Source organism: Antechinus flavipes, chromosome 4 (assembly GCF_016432865.1).
Source record: "Antechinus flavipes isolate AdamAnt ecotype Samford, QLD, Australia chromosome 4, AdamAnt_v2, whole genome shotgun sequence".
Classification (NCBI taxonomy): domain Eukaryota; kingdom Metazoa; phylum Chordata; class Mammalia; order Dasyuromorphia; family Dasyuridae; genus Antechinus; species Antechinus flavipes.
The window spans coordinates 98,141,732-98,167,302 of record NC_067401.1 but is presented as its reverse complement, the minus strand read 5'-3'; the positions used below and the strand labels follow the sequence as shown (position 1 = coordinate 98,167,302).

General features: G+C 34.8%; 1 protein-coding gene across 1 annotated transcript in view; it reads left to right on the top strand.

The window, feature by feature from the left end:
- The first annotated feature begins 1,310 nt into the window (after positions 1-1,310).
- The window catches only part of KCNK1 (potassium two pore domain channel subfamily K member 1), a 70,823-nt gene continuing 46,562 nt past the window's right edge, over positions 1,311-25,571 (top strand). The window contains exon 1 of the mRNA XM_051993592.1: positions 1,311-2,912. Coding sequence (XP_051849552.1) covers positions 2,558-2,912 — 355 coding nt within the window. The 5' untranslated portion in view covers positions 1,311-2,557. The remainder of the gene's footprint in view (positions 2,913-25,571) is intronic.

Genomic DNA, 25,571 nt, shown 5'->3' with positions numbered 1-25,571 from the left:
GGGTCAGGACTTGGTGAGATATTGGAACAAAGTAGAAAACAGAGGTGGGGTACAAGTTTCATTCCAGGAATAAAAACTACAATTTTTCTGATTTCCAAATCCTGAAGTTAGGTGAATCTTTGGAGAACTGTCGAGATTAAGAAGAGTAGAGACAACTTGACTTTAGTCTATTGGTTCAGGCAAAATCTGGGAGTCAGTGGTATATGTAGAAATTCTGGGCCCTTATTAAGAAGTTTTACAAAGACCCATTTATTCTTTGATAATTGGGAAATAGATGGACCTAGCTTCAAGAATGATATTTATATCTGTACAGAAAACCACCACAGAAAACATCCCCAGGTTGGCTTCTGACTCTGTAGTGCAAGATTGGAAAGAGAGGCAACATTGGACAGAAATGCATTCTACTCTAGATTTTAAATACATAATTACAGCTTTAGTAATAAAAAGGACTACAGTGTGGCAAGTGTTTGTACAACTAGACAAACTGGCTTCTCTACTAATGAAAGTTGCAGAACTTCCTCTTGCCTCATGCATATGACATATGCTTTATAACAATATGAATATTGTTCATTTTCTAGGTGCTGAGAACAAAGCTTTGATCTCTTGCACAAAGATAATTACTTAAGTTAGAAGACAAAGTACAACACAGGGAATTTAATCTGGATAAAGATGTAATCATAATCACTGTGAAATTTCAATGCAGTTTCGATCTTTCAGTGTTTTTTAATTAAAAAAAATTTTTTTAATTCTCCTATAAAGACATTCCTGTGACCAACAGCTGCCAATTGCCAAAACCTTGTCAGAATGAGATGACAAATAATTGAAAACTACATTATGCCCTCTCACAAGAGGACTCAGTATAAACAGAAAAAAAAAATACTATAACTTCCATGTCAGCAAGGTCTGCCAAAAAGTTATTTTCTAACGTGTGGAATTAAATGGTTACTCTTTGCCTTCAAATTTAAAACATTTCTCTTTCAAACACTGTGATTTTTGTTCAATGTAAATCTGCTGTGTTTTTTGTCAGTCATACAGTCAACAATCATTAATTTTTAAAATATGTGATTGATGTCTTTTATTTTAATATGGCCTAAATCCCCCTTCCTCATCCCAAGAGTCATCACATAGAACAAATATATTTTAAAAGAAAAAGAGGAAGAAAAGAAGCAAATCAATGTAATTAATAAAAAAATTGAAAAACAATCTAAAAAAATGTAATGTTTCACAACTATCTCCCATTTCTGCAAAAGAGTTAGGGGAGATATCTTCTCATATCTCTTCTTTCAGGCCAGACTTTCAACTTATATCTAAGCACTGCTGAGGTGTACTGAAATGCCAGAAAGAAAGGGCAAAAAACGTCCCTGCTCCCAAGGAGCTTATATTATAATTAAATGTAAAAAGTTTTTAAAGGGTGAGAAATTAGAAAGGTGAACTTGAAAAAACTTTCCTTTTTGTACTGAATTCTTTACCTGTAAAAGGATTTGTAACAGGGCAGGACTCAGATGATGTCTAGTTCTAGTTTTAGTTTCAGTCCAGTTCTAATGTACTAGGTTAAAATATCACAGATCTCTCTCCCCGCCCCCAAGCAGCAGAAACAATTTCTGTGTATAGATCAATTCATATTTTAGAGAAAATTAATTTAGAAATGAGTTGTTACAGACAATAGGATGATGATGTATCATAGAAGTTATATTTCCCCCAACTTTTATAAACTCACTCTATTCTTTGGTACAAAGCCCCGTCCTTATCTATTGTTTAATCAAATACAGTTTCATTTAATTATCCCACAAGCTGGGTAGAGAACCCGAAAAAGGTAGGCTAGCATTATACACCTTTAAGGCAGGGATGTTGGGTATGTGTATCTTACAGGGTGGAAGTAAGGCGGATTGTCAGAGCTTGTCTCTTTCCCTTTCCAGTAAATAGCTACAGCTTTGGCGAAGTTCAATTCCAGACCTACAGACTCATTGGACTTGCTGGTTACCTGAGCCGGGGAACCACGTCAGCGCCACATCATCTGGGGCTTTTTATACTGAAAGGAAACAGGAAAGGGAGAGCGAACGAGCAAGCGAGTGAGAGGAGGGGGAAAAAAAGAAATACCAGCCAGCCAATCACAAGGAGAACCCAAGTGCACAAAGGAGCCGGAGCCGGGAGTGGAAGGGGGAGGGCGAAGAAAGCGGGGCGAGGAGAGAGGGAACCTTTATCTAAGCCTCTCAAACTTTGGGCGCTGCCTTGGCAAACGGGCGACGGGGGCGAGGGGAGGCGGGCTGTGTGGGTGGCAGCTGGAGAGGGGCCGCTTGAGGGGGGACCACAAGCGTCCGGGGTGAGCTCCAGGGCTACCCCAGAGTTCATTGAGGGATTCACTGCCTCCCACTGCAGATCCTCTGGGCTTGCGTGCGTGAATGTTTGTGGTTGTGCACGCGTGAGGGAGTGTGTGTGTGTGTGTGTGTGTGTGTGTGTGTGTATTTGGGCTGGTGCGCTGGGCTCCCGGCAGTCAAGCTCGCGCTCTCTTGGGGTCTGCCGCGGCAGCGGCGGCGGCGGCGGCGGCACGCTGGGGAAGATGCTGCAGTCCCTGGCCGGCAGCTCTTGCGTGCGGCTGGTAGAGAGACACCGCTCCGCCTGGTGCTTCGCCTTCTTGGTGCTGGGCTACCTGCTCTACCTGGTGTTCGGCGCAGTGGTCTTCTCCTCCGTGGAGTTGCCCTACGAGGACCTGCTGCGCCAGGAGCTGCGCAAGCTGAAGCAGCGCTTCCTGGAGGAACACAAGTGTCTGTCGGAGCAGCAGCTGGAGCAGTTCCTGGTGCGGGTGCTGGAGGCCAGCAACTACGGCGTTTCGGTGCTCAGCAACGCCTCGGGAAATTGGAATTGGGACTTCACCTCCGCTCTCTTCTTCGCTAGCACCGTACTCTCCACCACAGGTAGGAAGGCCGGGGCCACCTATCGCCTTCCCAGCGGGTGAGCCTCAAGCACTGGTACCTTTGCCAAGAGGCCCTGGGGCCTCTCTCTCTCTCTCTCTCTCTCTCTCTCTCTCTCTCTCTCTCTCTCTCACACACACACACACACACACACACACAAACACATCCCTCCATCCATTCCCTCATCTTTTCTGACAGTCTCCCACTTTGTGAGCATCCTGCCTCCTCTCCCCATTCCTCCTCCTGGCCCTAGCCCTCTACTCTTTCCCGCATCTTCCCTCCTTCACCTCCTGCTCGTGGCAGGACACCGATCTCAGCTTTAATGAGTTCTGGGTATCAGAGTGGGGCTGAGAAAGACCATAGGAAAGCTTGGTATCTGTGGGCTCTGTCCAAGATTCTTATTAGCAGGAGTTTGATGTGACTGCCTCACTACTATGGAGAAAACTGTAGACAAATGTTTTGGCTGGATGCTTGCTGGGGCTTCTTCCTGCTGCATTCTTTTAAGGTTGCATACGCCAGACAGTTGAGTGAAAAAACAAACAAACAAACAAACAAAAAAAAACCTCCAGCTTCCTGAACCCAGGAAGGCTAGAAGCAGAATCATAGACTCATTGATTTTAGAAGTGGGAGTGATCTCACCATCTTTTCTATCCCAACCTAGAAAAGCAAAAGGCCTATCTATCACGAAGTGCAGTATTTAGTGATCCTTGATGATTCTATTTTAAAAAAATGTTTTGATTTTGCGTAAAGTCTAGAATTATTTCAGTAGTGGGTTAGACAGCATTCTTGGCTGACAGAGGCTTTTCTCCCGGAGACTGCCTTTACAGTTGACCTCTGAGAGGACTGGAAAGATTTTTTTTTTCTAAGTTAGAGACAGGGGAGGGAGCATCTAATTGCTCGTGATCTCTCAAAATGAGGACATATAACTGATTCAGCAGTTTTTACTATTGGATATTCTGGGTTATCCTTAAACTCTGAACCATCCCCTGCACTGCACAACTAGGCCAGTGGCTCATAACTGGAGATGCTTCTTTGGGTGAAAGATGTGGACCAGCCATGACTCTTAGAGTTGTTGAATGAAAGAAAAAATGCTGTATTTTCAAAGGGACAGAGTTTACTAAGGAAATAACATTGGTGTTCTATGCAAGTATAGAATGAGAATGCCAGAGTTGCTAAGGATTTTAGAGGACATCTCCTCTAATCTCTTCCCTTTGCTGATGAAGTAACTGAAGGACTGTGACATGGCCAAGGTCAGGAAGCTACTTAATGATTAGCTTCAGAACTTGGGTCTACTGAATCCCAGCAGAGTGTTGAATCACTAAGTCCAGTACTTGATAACTTAATTAATATTGATCTCTCCCTTAACACTCATTGCCTCCTGACCCAAATCTCTGTCCTCAGAAGCTTTGAATTAAAAGAGAATTGAAATTGCAAGGTTAGAAGGAGTGTCAGAGGTCACCTAGTCCAACTCAAATCAGGACATTTAAGAAATACAAATCTTAGATTTTTTTTATGTATTAATGAATAACTTTTAAAATATAAGTTGAAAAAAAAATACAAGAGTACCAGAATGACTTACCAGACGAGTATATAGTGTTATCATCAAGCAAGTAGAGACAGAATTTTTTCTCAGATGATAATCTTTAAAAATAAACAAATCTAATCCAAAGCAAGATAGATTTGTTATCTAAGAAAGTTATTAATTCATTTTCCCTGCATCACTTTCTCTCCTCTGCCCCCTTTGATTTAGATAACTTGATGATGCTCTTGACCTTATCCCACCCTACTCTGTTGTCCCCTTGAGAAATACTATCCTTTTCCATTTGGATACATTCATTCTGAGTTATCAATGAAAACTTCCCTGTGTAAAAAAATGTTTGTTTTAGTGGCTTTTATGGAGCTTTATAAATGAATCAGAATGTTTTAGTAAAGCTAGTTTATAAAGAAACAATGCTGGCAATTATTATTTCCAGCACTTTCATAGTATCATTAGCATTTCAAGTGTGGCTAATTAAAAAAAAAAAAAAAGATTTTCAGTTTACAATACTTGAAACATTTCTCTTCCTGCCTTAGTTTAGAAGCTCCTTTTGTCAGTTTGCAAACAGTTTCACTTTATAAACATGGGGTTTTATATGACTGGTATACTACTTTCATGCATTTTTCTACACTTTTCTATACTTGGTTAGATACCAAAAAAGTTACAATCTGAAGATTAATAGAGTAATATTTTCCAGAACTTGGAGATACTTTTCCTAAACTTGGAAATACTGAGTAAAAATTGCCAATTTTGTATCTAATTCTCTCTCTCTCTCTCTCTCTCTCTCTCTCTCTCTCTCTCTCTCTCTCTCTCTCTCTCTCTCTCTCTCTTTAAAAAGAAATTCCCTTTTGTAAGAATTCAGATTGGATTAAGTGTGTTTTCCAGTACAAAAAAAAATCATTGCTGAAATAGTTATAGGGAGCACTTAAGGATAAGTTAACTAGAAGAACAGTTTCTTGGCTTGTAACATCACCAATGCAGGATTGAACTGAGGAGCAAATTTCTTTTAAAAACTTGTTACACAGCTTTTTAGATAGTTAGGACTTTTTTTAATGTTAAAATGAAACTGTACAATTTTTAAAAATCAAAAAAAATATTATCTATACATAGTTAATTCTGATATTTTTTGATTACTGGAAGGACATTGCTTAAAAGTGAAAAAAACCTTCTAGTGAAAAGAAAGGAGGAAAGGTCATAGAGACTAGCCCAGGGAATCAGGCTGGCAGAAATTTCTTGGGTAATGAAAAGGATTGCATGATTAAGTAATGCTGAATCCCTCCTAGCCAGAAGAGACAATATACTGGAACAAGAATTCTTAATCTTTGTGTATGTATATATCATGGACTGCTTTGGTAATCTGGTAAAGATTATAGAGCCTTTTCAAAATAAGGTTTAAATACATAAAATAAATAAAGCAAATAGGATTACAAAGAAAATCAATTATTTTGAACATTATATGTAATATATGTTTATATGTATGTATATCTAAATACATATGTGTACATATGTATTTAAAGTTATGGATAACAGATTAAGAACCTCTGTTGAGAGCATCCTTTTATCCAAAGCCAAACAGATAGGGTCAAAGTATATCATGAATAATGGAATTTTGAAATATGTCTAGGAGATACAGATCATTGTCTCTCTCCTAGAATTACATTTTATTTAAATGACGTTTTGCAATTAAAATCAGCCATTCTGCTCTTGAAATTGTCCTTAGATTTTAATTTGGGAAAACATTTTTCATAGAATTCCAAGAATGATTTTGGTAAATTAAATATGGAAAGATCAATAATATGATTAAAGGGGATTTAAGGATAGTTGGGCTATATCCTTAACTTCCTGGACTAACAGCATAGAGAGTAACTTCCATATTTTGATACCAATGCTCCCATAGGATAATTGCTAGGCCCAGAATAGTGCACCAAAGCCTTTCCACTATAGAAATGCTAATGTTCTGAAGTTTCCAATCTAGAAAAAAAGGGGCACTTTGATTATTATTAAATGACTGAGAGTAATAATTGATTAGAGATATCTTTTGTTTTTTGTTCCCCTAGATTTTAAGGAGTCAGAACAGCTGATATTAATTGCAATATAAAACTTTGTCTAAGGCAGGGCTTCTTAAACTTTTTCCACTCACAGCCTCTTTTTGCCTGAGAAATTTTTATGCTACTCCAGGTATATAGGTATAAAAATAGATATGTAAATCAAACATTTACTGATAACAAATCATAATTTTGCAACTTCCACATTTAATTACAGGATCCCATACGGGCTGGCAACCCACAATTTAAAGTTGGAATCTAAAGCCATTTCTAGATGGCTTATGATAATCTAAGTACTGCGTGATTCTTAGCCACACTCTTACTTTGTGTTTCATTAAAAAGGAAACTTTATTATTGAAATTTTTGTTATTGTTTATTTGTAATCTTTAAGATTAGAGTTTTTAACTTCTCTCCTCCTCTTCTGTCTCCTTCTTCTCCTGTTCTTCCCCCTTGTCCGGTGAAGCCTGTGCATCACTTTTTCAAAATAATGTCTTAAAACAAATTTCCCATCCAGAGTTAACCCCCTCCTCCCATCCCCAAAATGATCCATGGAATCTTGCGAGGAGAGGATCCATGTACCCAAAGTTAATATCTGCTTTAGATAGTAACTTTTTAGAATGTAACTTTTGTTAAAGTTTAAATTTAACATCGGCCTCACCATTATAATACTACTTTATTTCCACCAAGCCTTTGGTCAATTAACTCTTCTTCCATGAATATAACTACTATAGAATCATAAAATATTTATCAATAGAAAAGACTTTAAGGGATCTAATTAATCAAACATTGTTAAATACCAGCTGGGAGCAGAATACTCTGTTAGGTGCTGGAGTGGAGCTGGGAAGAGTTTCTGTTCTTAATAGAATTTATTTCTGGTTTAAGCAGAGGGACCTAAACATGCATGTGCACACACATACATACACACACTCTCTCTGTCTCTCTCTGTCTCTCTCTATCTCTGATATATACACTCTCTCTCTCTCTCTCTCTCTCTCTCTCTCTCATATACTCACTCTCTCTCTCTCTCTCACACACAAACACACAACACACACACACACACACACACACACACACACACACACTCACATACTTTATATCCTGAAGCTGTATGTGTTATCCCCTTTTCAGAAGTGAGTTTCTTTAAAGGAGATACTATCTTGTTTCGTTTTTTAAATTGTATTTGTATTTCTATTCTAAGTTCTAATAAATACCTTTTCATTCATATATACAGAAATAATTGTGATACAAAGTAGTAAGATATGAATGAATCAAAGTTTTTTTAAGTAAAAATGAAATATGGGGTTGAGAGAAAATGCTAACAATGGAAAATTAGAGAAAACTTCATGGAAAATTTAACATTTGAGCTAGGTATAGATACAAATACTGAAGATGGGTTTAAATGAAAATACTGAATTTAGATTAAAATATTAGAGATTAAATAAATACATAGCCACTGAATGAAAGATCAAGAATATGGTGGTCTCCATAATCCTAGTCCAATTCATTTTACCTTATACCATGGTACCTACAAAAATACTATATTCTATTTTTATTATATGAATATCATTGAATACTTGATATGCTTTCTAAGCTAGAATTTTGGGACAAAAGAAATCAGTTCATTCTTTGAGGAAATTCTGTCTAGGCTGATGTTACATTCCTTAAGAATACAAGCAAAAAATCCAAAAGGGATTTGGAATATGGATTTAGAATTCCCTTTCTGGGTGATATAAAGTATTTCAGACTGACTCCCATTCCCCTTTCCTAATAAGGATCAACTCTCAAGAGTTTCAGTATTTATAACAGTACAATCTATCCTGGATGATTTAGATAGGCTCATTGTTACTGGGTCATATCAAATTAGTTGCTGGGTCATATCAAATACCAACTATATAATAATTAAAAAATAATATTGTTGGCATTTATCATTTTCAAGACCAACACCTAAACCCATTTGTCATAAAGTGTTTACCTTTAAAAGAACAAGGTTGGATTTCAGGAAGGAACTTGAAAGATCATGTGGTTTACTTGGAATAAACTTTTCGTTGAAAGGTCAGGGATGTAATTGTAGTTTTTAAATGAAGCTGTTCTATAGGAAAAGAACCATGGATTTGTAATCAGAAGAGTTGGAATAACATTTGGACTCCCAACTAAGGAACTATGTGAAGGAGAATAGGGTAAAATTACTTGGCACACTTGAAAAAGATGCTGTAAATGAAGTTTTCCAAATATATTTTATACAGTGGTTTCTCAAAAATTAAGAAAATCATGCTGAGGTAATACATGAGGAGATTACTGTACCCTCCCTCTCCAATTTATACTTTTAAGTGCATTGTAAATCTTTAAACAGTATGTTTCTTAGCTATAAATAGAAACTGAAATAATTTTATAATAGATTTGATGTTGTCATTATCTTTCCAAAGCAGAGCCAACTTTCTGGGAATGAATGAATCATTACAATTAAATATGTATTTAAAATCCAAATACAAGCAATCCCTCTTGTTCCATTCATTTCCTACTACACAATTATATGACTTAATGGAAAGAACCCTCCAATATAGGATGAGAGGAACTGGATTCAATTCCTGTCTCTTATTACTTAATGGGTATGACTAGGATTGTTTCAGAGTCTCTTTTCCTCTATAAATAAAATCTCTAAAATGTCTTTCAGCTCTAAATCTAAAAGCTATGAAATTCAATTTAATTCAATCAACATTAAGTACTTAGTAGACAATTCATTATAACACCTTCATTTTAACTTCTTTAATCATTCTTTTTTCTCACCAGAAGGAAGTAGTACTTGTTATCAAAAATACTGTTAATACTTGTCATAGCAATTCTGAGTTATTCTAAGTTCCTTTATCAAATTCCAAATTAATGAATTGCTAATTTTTTTGCCTTCCTAATGAAAGATAGTGATCACTGTCAAGAAAACATTAAGTAAAATAACTCAACACCACTAGTTTCCTGATAGTCTTTATTTGGCCTGATATTTAGATGACTTTAAATTAGTCACCAACAAATATTTATTAAGTACTTACTAGTGCCATTAATGCTGTATAATATGAATACATAAAAAGGAGAAAAACCAAATGGTTTCTGTCTTCAAGGAGTTTGCCTTCTATTTGGGGAGATTATATACAAATAATTATATATGGAAAAGAATTGTACAGTATAAATTAAGGTCATTTCAAAGTGGGAGTGGTTTTGTATGATTAGTTTCAAGGCTGGATTTTTTTTTTGTTCAACATCATGCTTATGTGTGTACATACACATATGCCATAAAAATATAAATGCTATATTTACATAAATAATAAAGAAAAAAACACCCTCCACATACCCACAGAGATCTTTTACCCACAATAGATTCTACAGATTCTCGTTCATATTCTAAGTACTTTTATGTAATATAATTATAACAAGCCTAATTATTTGGTTTCCTAGTTGATCATTTTTAAAAATAGAAAATAACTTAAATGAGGAAGAAGTGGGATTGCTACAACTGGGCAAGTTATCTTTATAATTTTGAACAAGTCACTTTTCTAAGCTTCACTTTCTTTATTTGAAGAATAAAGGACTAAATGATCTCTAATTGTACTTCTGACTATTACTAGTCTGTGATCCTATGATTCTTTGTAAGTCACCAAGCTCTGAAGGCAGCATAGTATTAGTATATAGTTTATGAATTGATTTCATAATAATGGCCATGAACATTATATTTAGGATATTCAGTTTAAAAATTCAAGAAAAGCTGCAATACATTGTAGAAAAGGTATTGCCTGTTTTCAGTTATTTAAGTATTTTTAAATTGTTGCTTAAAGTTTTGGAAAGTAACTGCTAACCAAAACATCTTATCCTTAAAAGGTCTCAGTCATAATTTTACTGAACATTTATCCTTACTTTATAGAACTTGGTGTATACTTTTACTGCTTAAAATGTTAAGTTCTTATAATTGTTTTTTCCTCACTTTTGTATCTTACTAATAATTACCATTTAGATAGAGTTTGAAAATTTGCAAAACATTTTGCAAGTATCTTATTTTTCATAGCAACACTGAGAAATTGTTTTATAGATGAGTAAACTGAAGTAAAAAGAAGTTAAGTGACTTGCCCAAGATTACATAGTAATTAGTTGTCTGAGATCAGATTGGGACTGAATTCTTCCACTGCCCAATAAATGGAAGCCATAGGAGCTAATCAGTTTATCTCAATTCAGAAAGACACACCACCAAACTGGCAGCAAAATGATGATTTTTTTTCTCCTGAGGCAATTGGGGTTAAGTGGCTTGTCCAGGGTCACACAACTAGGGAGTGTTAAGTGTCTAACAGGAGGAGGAGTGTCTAACTCAGGTCCTCCTGACTTCAGGGCTGGTGCTCTATCCACTGCAACACTTAGCTGCCCCTGAATGATGAATTTTTAACATAATCTAAGTTATAGAGGAATTATTACCATCTGCATAGGTGGGAGGAAAATTCACATTAATGAAATCATGGATGTTTGAAATATTTATGTGCTGGCTTTAGTGTTTTTAAGATCTGTATTTTGGGGACATTCCTGTGTGTGTGTGTGTGTGTGTGTGTGTGTATGTGAGAAAGAGAGAGAGAGAGAAAGAGAATAGAAAGAAAAGAAAATCCTCAAAGACAAAACCTGTCATTCATTTAGTTTATGAAGTTATCATGAATGCAAACCCTAAAATGACCATGATCTTATGAGAAAATGCAATCTACCTTACAGTCTGAAATAGTTTGCAATAATGCAGTAGGTAAAAATATAGTAGAAAAATGATGTACGTAAGACTGATTTCAAATAGCATGAATAGCAATCACATTATATGGTTTCCCTATTTTTACTGAGAAATATTGCATCATGTATTCAGGAAGCAAAGTTTGACCCAAAAAGTTATTGATTCTCTGGCACTTTATCAGACAAAGGTTTTTCCATTATTCTTTCCCCTTATTTTGCTCATTGCAAAATCATTATACAATCAACTCTCTTTCATACACCTTGAAAATTAACTTTTATGAGGTGTTGTGTCGACCTATTAAAAACTTAATAGATCCTTTATGGGGCTGCATGAGACATAGGCTTACTACCCAATCAAAAGTTGAGAGTAGTCTTTTAGGTATTCTTTCTCTGATTTCCTAATATCTCCCTCTTTCATTTCTGTCCCCATGTTACACTGATTTTGCCTTGTTCTTGCTTAGTAACATTATGTCATATGCTCAGGATTTTTAAACTTTTTTTTTTTAATATGATGTACTTCATTGACATTCTAGGGAGGTTCACAGACTCTTTTGCAGATTAAATGTACAAAATAAAATATATAAGATTACAGAGGGGAAAAATACAGCATTGCAATTCAAATTTTTTAAAGTTCATGTACTCTCTTCAAAAACCCTTGTCATCAGATCTTACATATAGCGATGGATGGGGCTTCACAGAGGTTCCAGTTCAATTCCTTTATTTTATAAGCAAACTGGGATTCTGAAGAATTAAATAACAAGGTTATACAGGCATTAAGAATAGAGATATAATTTCAACTCAAATCCTCTGACTTTGAAGTCAATTTTTTTCTATTGTAAATACATTCTTGATCCTCAGAGTTACCTAGTTTTTCCTATTTGATGTAAGCTCATGACTTGTAGTGACTATGTCACTATGCAATTAAAGGCATTTATTAATCACCTTACTTTATGCTAGGACAACTAGATGGCAGAGTGGATAAGGTGCCAGGCCCAAGGGGGACTCATTTTCTTGAGCTCAAAACTAGACTCACATACTTATTAGTTGTGTGACCCTGAGCAAGTTATTTAACGTTTGCCTCAGTTTCCTCATCTCTACATTAAGTTGGAGAAGGACATAGCAAATTGTTCCAGCGTTGTTGCCAAGAAAACTCCAAATAGGGTCATGAAGAGTTGGCCATGACTGAAATAGTTGAACAACAAAACCATAACTATATGTCTTGTATCAATGAGACCCTTTTTTCTTTGATTATCCACCATCCTTGGAATCCCTTCTCATTTCTGCTCAATGACTTCCCTGACTTCCTTCAAATCCCAGCTAAAATCTCATCTTATATCATACTTAAATAGAAACACTAAGTTATTGATAAGAATGCAGGCAGGCCACACCATCGACACTTTTAAAATATAATCTTATGTTTTATTGTACTTGATTTATTTTTGTTATTTTTTTCCCAATTTCACTTTAATCTGGTTCAGGTATGCTTTTGACACCTTTGTCTGCAGGAATTTTTTCTTTATCCCTTTTAATTCTAATTAGGCAGCTAGGTGGCTCAATGTTTAGAACACTACACCTTCAGTCAGGAAGATCTGAGTTAAAATCCAGCCTCAGAACCTACTAGTTGTTTGACCTTGGGGAAATCACTTGAACCTGTTTGCCTCTGTTTCTTGAAATGCAAAGTGGGGATAATAATTACCTCCCAAGATTGTTTTGAAGATCTGAAGATAAAATATTTGTAAAGTATTTAGCATAGTAATGGTACATGAAAGATATGAAAATGCTAGCCATTTTTATCATTATTAATATTTTTCTGTTGATTATTTTCAATTCATCCTGTATATAATTTATATATATTTGCTTCTTTAATATCTTCTTAATTAAAATATCTCTTCAAGGACAGGAATTTTACCTTTTTTTGTATCCCCATTACTTAACCCAATATCTGGTACATAGTAGGTAGTTAATAAATATTTATTGACTGACTTGCATGTTTATACTTACTGTTGAACTGAATTTTTGAATGTGGCAGCCTGCTATTGGAAGACAAGGTACTTAACCTAACTGCTCAGATGAAGGCAAAGTGGAGGAGCTGGAAAGACAGACAGAACAGACGTAAAGAAATTAGCAACAGTTCTCCTTTCCCGAGTGAATGGAGGGAGGAATGAATGAATAAATTTATGAAAAAAAGCATTATATTAAGTACTTATGTATGAGACACTGTGCTGTATTTCTGAATGGATAACTGATCCATCAGTGACTGATGTTTTCTATTATCTATGTTAATGCTTTCCTTCCTAATTTGTTAGAAAGTGAGTTGATTGTATAATGAAGAGATTAATTAAGATTATTGTTAGGCATAGGCTTTGTTTTCCAATTCACAAATATCTGCTTGATCACAGAATATGTTCTAATTCTAGTTTCTGCTAACTACTCACTCTGACTCATATTGACTTCTTTGAAGAAAGTAAGGATTTCAGTTTAATAAGAAGCACATTTTCTATTGGAGGGAAATACTTTTGTATCCTTTAACTTCTTTTTCATTTGCTTAAGATCATTTTATAAATAAGTGATTTAGAAGGGACAATATTTCCCTTTTCTCCAATTTTCTTATGTGTAGTTTCTTCCTCCCTCAAAAAACTAGTTCCAAACTAAAGCAAGGAATAACTTATTTCAATTGGTGATCTTCAGTCTAAAAAAGGAAAAAAAAAACAAAACAAAATAAAAACAAAAACATGAGTTATGCATAAAATAGGGATGAGGCAGTTTGTAATCATCTACCTTTGGGATATTCTGTCAAAGGGACAAAACTCATTGGCTGAAAACCGCTTGCTGTTCCTTGAAAGGGACAGTTCCTCTCCCATCTCTGAGCACTTTCACTGGCTGTCAGCCATGTCTTGGGATGCTCTCCTTCCACATCTCAGTCCCCTGGCTCCCTTGGCTGGCTTAAAGTTTCAGCTAAAGTCCCACATTCTGCAGGAAGCCTTTCTCAGTCTTCCTTCATCTTAATGTGTCCCTGTGAGATCACTTCCAATTTATCCTGGATGTATTTTGTTTGTACATAATTATTTACATGTTTTTTCCCTATTAGATTTTGAACTCCTAGAAGGTAGGAACTATTTTTGTTTTTTTGTGGTTTATCCATTTATTTTTGCCTTTCTTTATATGGCCAGCTTTGCATAGTACTTAGTACACAGTAGGTACATGCCTACATAAAAGACATTTAATAAATAATAGTTGACTAATGACTTCTAGTAATGAGCTGTTTTGAGAATCTCCATTTTAGGGAAGAGCCCAGACCAACATCCTTCATTTTTCAGACTTGTCTACCTTTTATTCCCTCCCCATTAAAATATAAGATACTTGAGGTCAGGCACTGTCTTTCTCTTTTGCTAACATTGTATCTTCACTTTTCAGTTGAACACTACTTGGCATATAGTCAGTGATTGCTAAGTACATCCTGATTTGACTTCAGTGTAATGTGACTATTTATCATCAAATAAAATCTATTTGGATAAAAAGATCAACTGAAATTTTTAAAATTAAAAATGGCAATACCAAAAAATATGCTAAAGATGGTGTCATAATGCTGAATGTTTTCCAGTTACTGAGGAATAGATACAACTTTCCATATTTAGAGAGCAAAGTAAGACTGACACAGATTTTCTGCCCTGGAGGCCTGAACATTTGAGCAGTTTGCGGTGTTTCCTTACAATTTTAAATATTGGTGTAACTTTCAAAAGGGGAAAAAAGTAATTTGAGTTTTTCCAAATTTGCTAACCTACTGATTACTAAAAAAAAAAAATCTATATATGTATAGATTGCTAATGGTTTTTGAAATAGATTTCCTCTGACGTTGTTAAATTCTATCAAGGCCTAATATAATAATGGCAGTCGCTGTGAAGGAAGAAAGAATGGAAGGTCAAAAATTTATTAAGTCTCATTTTATCTTCATAATAATCCTGGGAGGTAGATAAGTGCTTAATATCCTCATTTTACAGATGAGGAAATTAAGACAAACAATTTAATTAAATAGCCCTGGATTACCAGGGCTTGGTATTGGATTTGAGTATTGGATTTGAACTCAAATTTTCCTGATTCCAGGATCACAGACCCAATATACTCATTTTTTGAGCCACTCCATAATTTCAACTAGACCATCAGTACTATACTCTTTCTCATTTTACCTCCTGAATAGGGATTGGAGTTTAATTTTTCACTAACTTCCTTTCAAATTTCCATGGTTCCTCTTCACCACCCCACCCACTCCCTCAGAGGTCTTTCCCTCATTTAAAAAAAAATAATCGACACCATTGGCCATTAACTCTCTTCTCCCCTCTTCTTCATCTCTTATCACTCAGCTCTCTTCTGCAACTTTTTCTTCCATCACTCATTACCTCCTTACTAAGGTTAGCCCCTCTACTTATTTAAATGATCCCATTCCATCCTGTCTCCTCCAATAGATTGTCCCCTCTGTCATTCCCCTTTTAAAAAAAAAATTTAATAGCTTTTTATTTACACGTTATATGCATGGGTAATTTTACAGCATTGACAATTGCCAAACCTTTTGTTCCAATTTTTCCCCTCCTTTCTCCCATCCCCTCCTCTAGATGGCAAGATGACCAATACATGTTAAATATGTTAAAGTATAAATTAAATACGAAATAAGTATACATGTCCAAACCATTATTTTGCTGTACAAAGAGAATCGGACTCTGAAATATTGTACAATCAAAATCAAAAATGCAGGTGGGCAAAAATATAGGGATTGGGAATTCCATGTATGTCATTCTCTTTTTCAATCTTTCCCTTTTTATTGACTTATTTTCTACTGTCCACAAAAATGCTCATGTCTTCTCTATCTTTAAGAAAAGTCCTCTCTTATCCTATATCTCTTCTACTCTTTGTAGCTAAATTTCTTGAAAAGATGTTCCACAGTAGATGTCTCTACTTTTTCTCCCCACTTTCTTCTTAATCCCTTGTTTACAGTCTCACTTCTTACTTTATCCTTCTACCAAAACTGGTCCCTCCAAAGTTATTCATGGTCGCTTAGCTGCCAGGTTCAAAGCCTTTTCTCAAACTTCATTCTCCTAGATCTCTGCATTCTTTGATAGTATTGATCATTCCTGAATCATCTCTTCTCTCAAGATTTTCATCTTTCCATTCAGCCATTAAAGTAATTTTCTCAAAGGAATATCAGATCTGATGTTATCAGTTGCCTACTCAATAAACTTCAGTGGTTTGTTATTACTTCTAGGATGAAATACAAAATGCTGATTGACATTCAAAAATCATAACCTATAACTCCTCCTCCCTTTCAAGTCTCACATCTTACTTCCTAACATATAGCCAAAGACAGGGGTCTCCTGACTGTTTCATGAACTGGGCAAGTGTTAAATGAAGGAGTGAGTCGGAAGAAAATATAAAAAAGAAAAATGTGATCTAAAAGTGTTTAAGGATAAAGAGAAGTCAAGAAAGATGAGGTTTGTGAAAAGACCATTAGATTTGGGGATTAAAAGAGCATTGGTAACTTTGGAGAGAGCAGTTAAAGTTGATTGGTGAGATTAAATTACAAGTCATTGGTACAAACCTCTCATGTATAAACCTCATTTTACAGATGAGGAAACTGAGACCAGTTAAGTGACTTGCCCAACATCGCACAGATAGTAAGAGATGTGATTTGATATGGTTATCCCTGATTGGATCTGTTTTTTTTTTTCCCACTCAACCTATATCTATACTGCTAACTGAAAATGATAAAGGTTAAAACATTTTTAACAACAACAGTTTTCCTGTTTAGTTTCCAAGGCACTCAATTATTTAGGGATCATGTTTAAGTGGATTAAGTTAATTAAAGAACTTTGAGAGACTGTTCTACAGCTGCCTACATTTCAAACTGAGTCACTTTCATCTGGGGAAGATGATAACATTTGCACTGTTTTGTTAAAATGTTAGGCAAGAAAATGAAGCCCACTTCATTCCCCACCCACCACCCTATGTTCTGACAGTAGCCACTTTAAAAAAAAATAGCAACTCACCCACAGATAAAATTAAACAGATGCAGCTCTCACTTCATGGAAAGATACTACTGGTATTACTTTCTCCCTATTCTTTTAGTGTTGAAATTGTTGTATGCTGGGGTGGTCATGCATTGGTGTTCCTTTGTCCTTCACACCTGGTGTTTAAAAACGAAACAGAACCCAACAGATAAAAACCAGCAACCAAAGAACTGTTGGAGCCTCTTAAGAGGTTAATCTCTGCAGGAACATTATTGGACGTTATTCTCAAGTTCTGTTAACTTTAGTGCCTTTTTTTCCTTGTAAGAAGTCCGATTTCCTTGCTCAAAATCTGTTCTCCCTCCCCTCTAGTTTTTAATCTCTTTGTCACTGAGGCAACCCAGCTATACTTTGTTTTGGTTTTACTTCACTTCCCACCCTTCTTGAGCTTCCTCAACCCCCACTTCATTTCAACATGAAGTAATGACATAGGCATCTCACTTTTACCTACTCTTCCTACACAACTATCCAAACAGAACTACCTTTCCCGAAAATAATAATCATCTTAACATTCCTCAATAATCACTTTCCAAATCTTCATGTATCTCAGCTTCTTCATGAGGGTATACTATTCATGAGGGTCTTCGATTCTTTGTGTGTGTGTGTGTGTGTGTGTGTGTGTGTGTGTGTGTGTGAGAGAGAGAGAGAGAGAGAGAGAGAGAGAGAGAGAGAGAGAGAGAGAGAGATTCTTGTCCATTCTTGGGGGTCTAACATGTGCTCTCATCACATCCCCTTTTTCTTCCCTCCTTTTTTTTTTTTTTAAGCTCTCTTGACATTACACTAGAAAAATACAACCTATTGTTTTCTTTCACTTTCTATACATGATATACCCACTTCCTTTTCTGGTTGGTTATCATCTTTTATGTTGCATCTCCCAGATAATTTTCTATTGATAATTTGTTGCACCTTATTTGTTCCCACTATGTATTTCTATTCTCTTTTCGATTATTTACAGCTTTTATTCGTTATTGACTATAGAATCCCATGAATCAGCCAATTAGTATATGTATATTGACAAGATTGTAACATGAAATAGATAGCCCATTGCTTTAGTCAACATATTTATCTTTTTCTAGTATCCAGCTTTTCTAATTAAAAAAAACCCTGCTGTTCTCTATCTCTACCTCCATTGAGAATAGAAGAAAACCCCTTTTATTAAATGTGGAGTTAAGCAAATTAAATTTATGCATTGGCCATGTATGAAAGGGGAAAAAAGTATGTGTATATGTACACATACATGTATGTATGTGTATATATATATCCAAATGTATATATGTAGATTTAATTCTATAATCTGTCCTTCAGTTCTCTATCAATACGTGGATAGCATGCTTCCTCATTAGTTCTTTGTTCTCATGATCATATTTGATTTTTATACTAATCAAAATTCCTAAGAATTTCTTAGTTATTTATTTCTATAATATTGTTGTCATTTTATAAACTGTTCCCCTAGTTCTGTTAACTTTATTCTGTACCAGTTCATTTAGATTTTCCCAATTTTTTTTGACACTGTCCCTTTTGTTATTTCTTACATCACAACAATGTTCCATCACATTTATATAGCATAACTTTTTTTAGTCTTCCCCATTTGATACTCCCCCACCGCAGATTCCCATCTTTGTTACCTCAAAGACTTATAAATATTTTTGTGCATCATTAGTTTGTTTTGTTTAGAACTTCTCTCTCTTTTAATCTACCCACTCTTCTAGTTTTTCCCTCTTCCATCTCCCCTTTCTCATTTCCCTGTTGAGAGAAATGTATTTTTGTACTCAAAAATTCTGTGCTCCTCTTCCTTCTCTTCTTCCTCTTTTATCCTCTCCCTCATTCTTTCCCCTTTCCTCCTCTTCCTCCTCTTTTTCTTCCTTCTCCTCCTCCTTTTTTCTTCACCCTCTCCCCTCCTCCACTACACCCCATGATCACACTCTTAATGTCAAATGTCTGTCTGGATTTGAACACAAGTTCTCCTGCCTCCAGGGCCAGTGCTCTATCCACTGTGCAACCTTACTGTGTTCTTTATATTTTATTTGTGTATTAATAATAGTCAAAACTTATTATCTCAAATTTATTCATAAAACATAGCTATTACTATATACAATGTTCTCTTGATTCTGCTTATTTTGTTCTTCATATTTCATACAAATCTTTCTTTGTTTTTTCTAAAATCAGCCAGCTCATCATTTCTTATAACAGTTTTCTATCATAAAAATAAATCACTAATTATTTACATTTGTTTTATTTGTACAAAATCTTTTTAATTTAATATATCCACAATGATCTATTTGACACCTAACTTTGTGACCTTACCTCTTGTTTATTCATAAATTGTTCTCCTATCCCCAAGTCTGATATTATGTTCCATGTTCTTTAATCCCTTATAATTGTTTATTTTTGTTTACCTTACATTTCACTTAATTCCTGTGTTTGAACTTCAGACACTCTACACAGATTTGGTCATCAAATATGCTTGGAAGTGTTCCTTCTCATTAAAAGTCCATTTTTCTCCCAATAGAGTTATATTCAGTTTTTCCATGCAGATTATTCTTGCAGGGAAGTCTATATCCTTTGTCTTCTTTATTCCTTCATAGCATTGACTGTTAAATCACATGTGATCTTGATTACTAGATTTTTTTTTCCTTCTGGCTGCTCAAAGTATTTTTCTTTGACCTGCAAGTTTAGGATTTAACTATAATGTTCTTAAGTTTTTTTCTCCCTTTTTTAGGAGAAGACTGATAAATTCTCCTTTGCCCTCTAGTTCTAAGCCTGCACAATTATTGTGGTTTTAAATATTTCTTGAAATATGATTTTTCGGTTCTTTTTTCATCTTTATTTTTAGGTGGTCAAGTTTTGAAAAAAATTGTTTCTTTTCGATTTGTCTTTCAGGTCACTTTTTCCCTATGATATCAAATTTTTTTTCTACAATTTGTTTTTTGTTTTATTTTTTTCTTGTTGTTTCATAGAGTCATTGGCTTCTTTGGCTCCTTACTTTCAAGGAGTGTTTCTTGGGTTAGATTTTATATTTTTAGTGCTAAGCTTTTGATTCTCTTTTCAACTCTTCCAAAGCTCTAATTTCTTTGCCACTTTTTTTTTTTAATCTAATACTCTCGAGGGCAGCTAGGTAGTCATACTGGGTAGAGCACCAGTCCTGAAGTCAGGAGAACCTGAGTTCAAATCTGGCCTCAGACATTTAACACTTCCTAGTTGTGTGACCCTGGGCAAGTCACTAAAGAAAAACCTAGTACTCTCATTTCATTTATAAAAACATTTTAGGAGTGTGAACTGGGCTTATGGTTATGTGAGTTGAAAGAAGGAAACACATTTCAGAGATGTGATAGTGGTAAAAATGACTAGTTTAGACAACTAAATAAGTAATTTTAGTGCTTGGGAATTGAAGCATTAAGAATGACACTAAAGTTGAGAAATTGGTTGCCTAGAAATATGGTGGTACCCACTTGGAAAAGTGAAGTTTAGAAGAATGAGAAGGTTCAAAGACTGAGTTGCAGATCTATATTTGTAGAAAAAAATCTTTTTTTCTGTCATCCTCCTCTTCCTCCTTCTCCTCCTCCTCCTCCTCCTTCTTCTTCCAAGATAATTGGGTGCCTAAAGGGAGTTCTTTCAGTGTGGTTTTCCTATATCTATGAGAGACAAAAAAGAAGAAAAATTCCCACTTTGTAGGAAACATTTTTGATAAATGTGTTTGTACTTAGCTAAGAATTTTCTCTTGATAGTCCATATGGCTTCCCTCTTCCTTAACTGAAAGTGTATGTTCATTTGATGAGGTTCAGCTCACCAGGCAATCTGCATATGAAATCCCAAGGGTACTAGCCCTTAGCATTATAGAGGAATAACAGGTTCTGTAGTAGGATGTTTCAAGAACTGTCCCTCTCAAGTTCTAGTACTTTGCATAATCTTGTCACCATAAATCTCCAAAGTTGTGAATAGGCATCTTTTTGCTAGCTTTTACTCCTGACCTCCTACCAAAAAAAAAAATAATAATAATTAAAAAAAAAACCCTATTCTGAAGTCTGGCTGATGTGGAGTGTAGCATTTTGGTTTTTCATTTTACTGTTGAATAAAAACTGTGGCAGAAAAAGTATTTTACTTTCCTGAACTTGCTGCCTAATCTAATGACTTTGTCATAATATATTTACAGTATTTTCTCACTTTTAGCTGAACATAGTTGCCCTGTTTCCTTTTCTTGGCTTTTGAAAACCATTTGTAAGTCAAAAATAAACCTGAAGGCAAAAGAAAAACCTGAATACTAAAATCTACCAAACTGGAGACTTCTGAACAAATTATATCTAAACTAAGAATTTTATCTTCTCTTAATACTCTGCTCATGAAAGATATTTAAATATATTTGTTTACATAAAAATGAGTTTAAAATGATATTTTACTTTTATTTAATGTTTTACTGTTCAGATATTTGGGCCTAATATGGTAACAATGAACAAATATTCTACTAAAATCATTGCTAAATTAATTTTAATTCAAGATATGAAATAAAGCCCTATTCTTAAAATTATTGTTAAATGCCAATAGATTATAATTCTGTAACCAATAACAAGTGAGATTTAATTTTTCCTCAAATATTGTCAATAAAGAAAAATTTTAGCTAGTGATTATTCAATTAAATTTTTACAAGTACAAATTTAAAATGGAAATCATGATTAAGATACTTTAAAGGAATACAGTTGTTTAAGCTAGTTTCAATTAGAATTCTTTGATTCATTTTTTCTTAAAGTATGCTACATTCTACATGCAATAGGATGGCATAGTGAATTGTCAGGACACTAAGACCTGAAATCAGGAAGATTTGAATTCAATTCCTAAGATATATAACTAGCTGTGTTTTACTCTGAACAAATCACTTAATCTGTCTCCTCAGTTTCTTCATCTGTAATATGGGGGTAATAATAGTACCTACTTCCAGGATTAATATGAAGACAAAATGGGTATAAAATATGTATAAATTTATGCCAATAAGTTAAATAATTTTAAAAATTATGGTTATTTGCCAAATTAAATAAAATATGCAAGACTTAAAGGACTATATAAATGTTATCTATTATTATTAATATGAGAGTAGCTTTATTTTCATTTAGAAAATTTTTATTTATTGAAAGACATAGTAGAGTGCAAGGCCTGGAGTCAGGAAGACTTATCCTGAGTTCAAATCTGGCTTCAGACACTTACTAGTACTAGCTGAGGGATCTTGGGAAAGTCACTTAACTCAGTTTATTTTAATTGCCTCATCTGTAAAACAAGCTGGAGAAAGAAATTGCAAACCACTCCAGCATATTTGCCAAAAAATAAAAAAAAAAAAAACTCCAAAAGGAGTCACAAAGCATTGGACATAACTGGAACAACTGAAGAACAAACTTTTTATTAAGACCTTGATTGCTATGGGCCAGACTCTGTGCTAAACACAAAGAACTCACAATCTAATGATGGAAAATCATCAAATCAGCTCTGAACAAACAAGATTGGAGATGTTATATCGTACAATTTAAGAGGAATTCCAGATACGTTTAGATTGCAAACTAGATTGCAGAGTTGAATGAAGGGAAACAATGTGGGAGAAAAAATTAAAATTGGGGAGAGCCAGATTAAGGAATGCTTAAATTGTGGAACACAGTAATTCTCATTTGTTTCACAGATAGTAGGGAGCTTTGGGTTTTCTGAACAGGAGAGTGACCTCATCAAATTTGTGTATTCATTGTGTTTTCTGGTAGAATTTTGCCCATGTTTTCTTGTACTTTGCATTTATGTTCTCTTAGCCAAGTAGGCAGGCCTTTATGAGATGACTTTATAAATTATGTTAAATAACAGATATCTAAGGCAAAACTCAGGCTCTAATTTTTCCATCTTGTGCTAGAGATATTCTTATCACTTTTTTATAGAGCAGGCAACTTGGGAAAAATGAAGCTGAAGGCCTTGCACAGTATAAAGTAGGGACTCTGTCAAGTTCACATTTCTCTCGGAGAAGTAGTGTGAATTAATGGACTGGAAACCTGGCAAATATGGTTTTGCATTACTGTTTCAACCACAAATTATTTAAGCTTAACTTATTAAGAGTTTGGGTTTTTCTTTTGGAAAGAAAATTGGGTTATGAGAAAGCCTTGAATACCTGGTCACTTTTAATAGAGATGACCTCAGCTGAATACCTGCTATTGATAGCTGGGAATTTCTGGTCTTCAAATTCCCTTAAATGAATTAACAGTGGAAAGCTGAAGGTTGAATTCAGGGGAACTCCTAGAAATTTAGTCTGATCATGTTTTTCAGTATGTCAGACTATCTGGCTTACACTATTGAAGCATATTTATAAATAGGTAGGACTGGGAAGAGGTTGTCATTTTGTCCAAATGAATCAGTTCATCAAAGAAGTGACTGATTTCTTTAAAGTTAAAATGATCTATTGTAACACTGACTGTGCTCCAGGCTTCTGCCATCTGGCCCAGTTTCATAGAGAAGAATTCATTTTGGTAAATGAATACATGTAAAGCACTGGCAGACAATTTCTTTAGAGTATAGCTTCTTTATCTGGAAGTCTGGAAATTTGTATTTGTGTATATTTGTGTATGTATCTATAAGTGTGTATGTATATAGTGTTATAATAATTATTTTAAGTATACTTATAATATATTTCAATACATATTATATGCAAGCACACATATATAATTGCATTGTGATTTAACTGTTTTTCTTTGTAATCCTATATATTTTATTGTATTCCTTTTAAAACATTATTTTGAGATAAAGTTCATGGATTGATTTTCCAGTAGCCAGTGGGCTAATTAAACTGACAAAAGGAACTCCATCTCACACACACAAAAAATTTAATTCCTGTTGTAGAAGAGACTCAAGGCAGGTACTGTATGCACCAAGCCTAGAGTCAGGAAAACCCAAGTACAAATTTGTCCTCAGATACTTAGCTAGATCACTATCTCTGTGACCCTGGGCAAGTCACTTAACCCTATTTGCCTCAGTTTTCTCATTTGTAAAATGACCTGGGGAAGAAAATGGCAAAACACACCAATATTTTTGCCAAGAAAACTCCAAATGGGGTTACCAAGAGACCAACATGACTGAAAAATGACTGAATAGAAGTTGTGTAATCACAATTATTTTGTTGTTATAATGATTTTGCTTCTTCAACAAGCACTCTTTTTTCATTGGCTACATTCTGTCAATAGGAATTTATAGTCTATGGAAATAAGTCTTATTATTTTAAGGGTTATTTTTGTTTATAACAACAAGAAAAGTAGGTATTAACTGATCACTTGATTAACTTTGTCAAATAAATTTATGGGTAGACTGAGTTTGTGAGTCAAGCTGATATAACATGTGAATAATGAGAATAGTTCAGACTATTGGTTTGATGTTAAGAAAGGATAGGAAGAAAGAATCCTTTAAAAATATTCTTTTTGCAAATTATCTTTACTTATGGGTCTGCACGATTTTCTTCTCCTCTATCAATTTCTTCTTCATTCCTTTCAAGCCAGGCTTTCTGGTTTCTTCAGATCTAGAACCAGGAAAAATCTGAGTAGTTCACTTTTTTTTTGAAGAAAGAATTATTTGGTTCTTTGTAGAGCATTTCCCCCTTGGGCTGCTTTATAGTTCAAGATTAGTGACCAATGTCTGGCACGTAGTAGGCTTTTAATAAATATTGATTGATTAAGCAGTGATCAGATATTCTGAAATTTACAATTAGATTCAAGGTTCAGAAGGGGAAGAAATCATAGAGTCATATTGAGATTTAGAAGACAGGTTCTCAAGGCTATTCTTTCTTCTTTAACAGGTAAAATAACTTGACCAAGGTCACATAGATAATAAGAGACAAGGGTCAACATTGCATTTTGATTCTTTTTCTATAAAGCCAAGGCACTTCTACCATAGAGTTCCTGTAGAAGCTAGACCAAGAATCCCATTTATTTCATTTGAATGGACTGTGCCACTATAGTAGAGCAAGGGACGTCATAGCAAATGGCATTTTACATAGGCATACTGTCTGTGATCACTGTGATTCACATTAGAAATGAAAATCTTAACCTCTTTTTTTCCCCATCAATCTGTTTTATAGGAAAGGCATAGGATTTTGAGACCACAGAAAACAGTTTTCAAAAGCTTTTAGGCATCCAGTTTTTCCTTTTAAAAGGCCTTCAATGGTAAACAAAACCAGTAATGAAAAGACTACTGAGTTCGTTTCCCTGGAGACTTGGGTTTTGGTCCTAGATTTTGCTATATTAATTAATTATGTGACCTTTCACAAGTTAAGGAAAAAGTG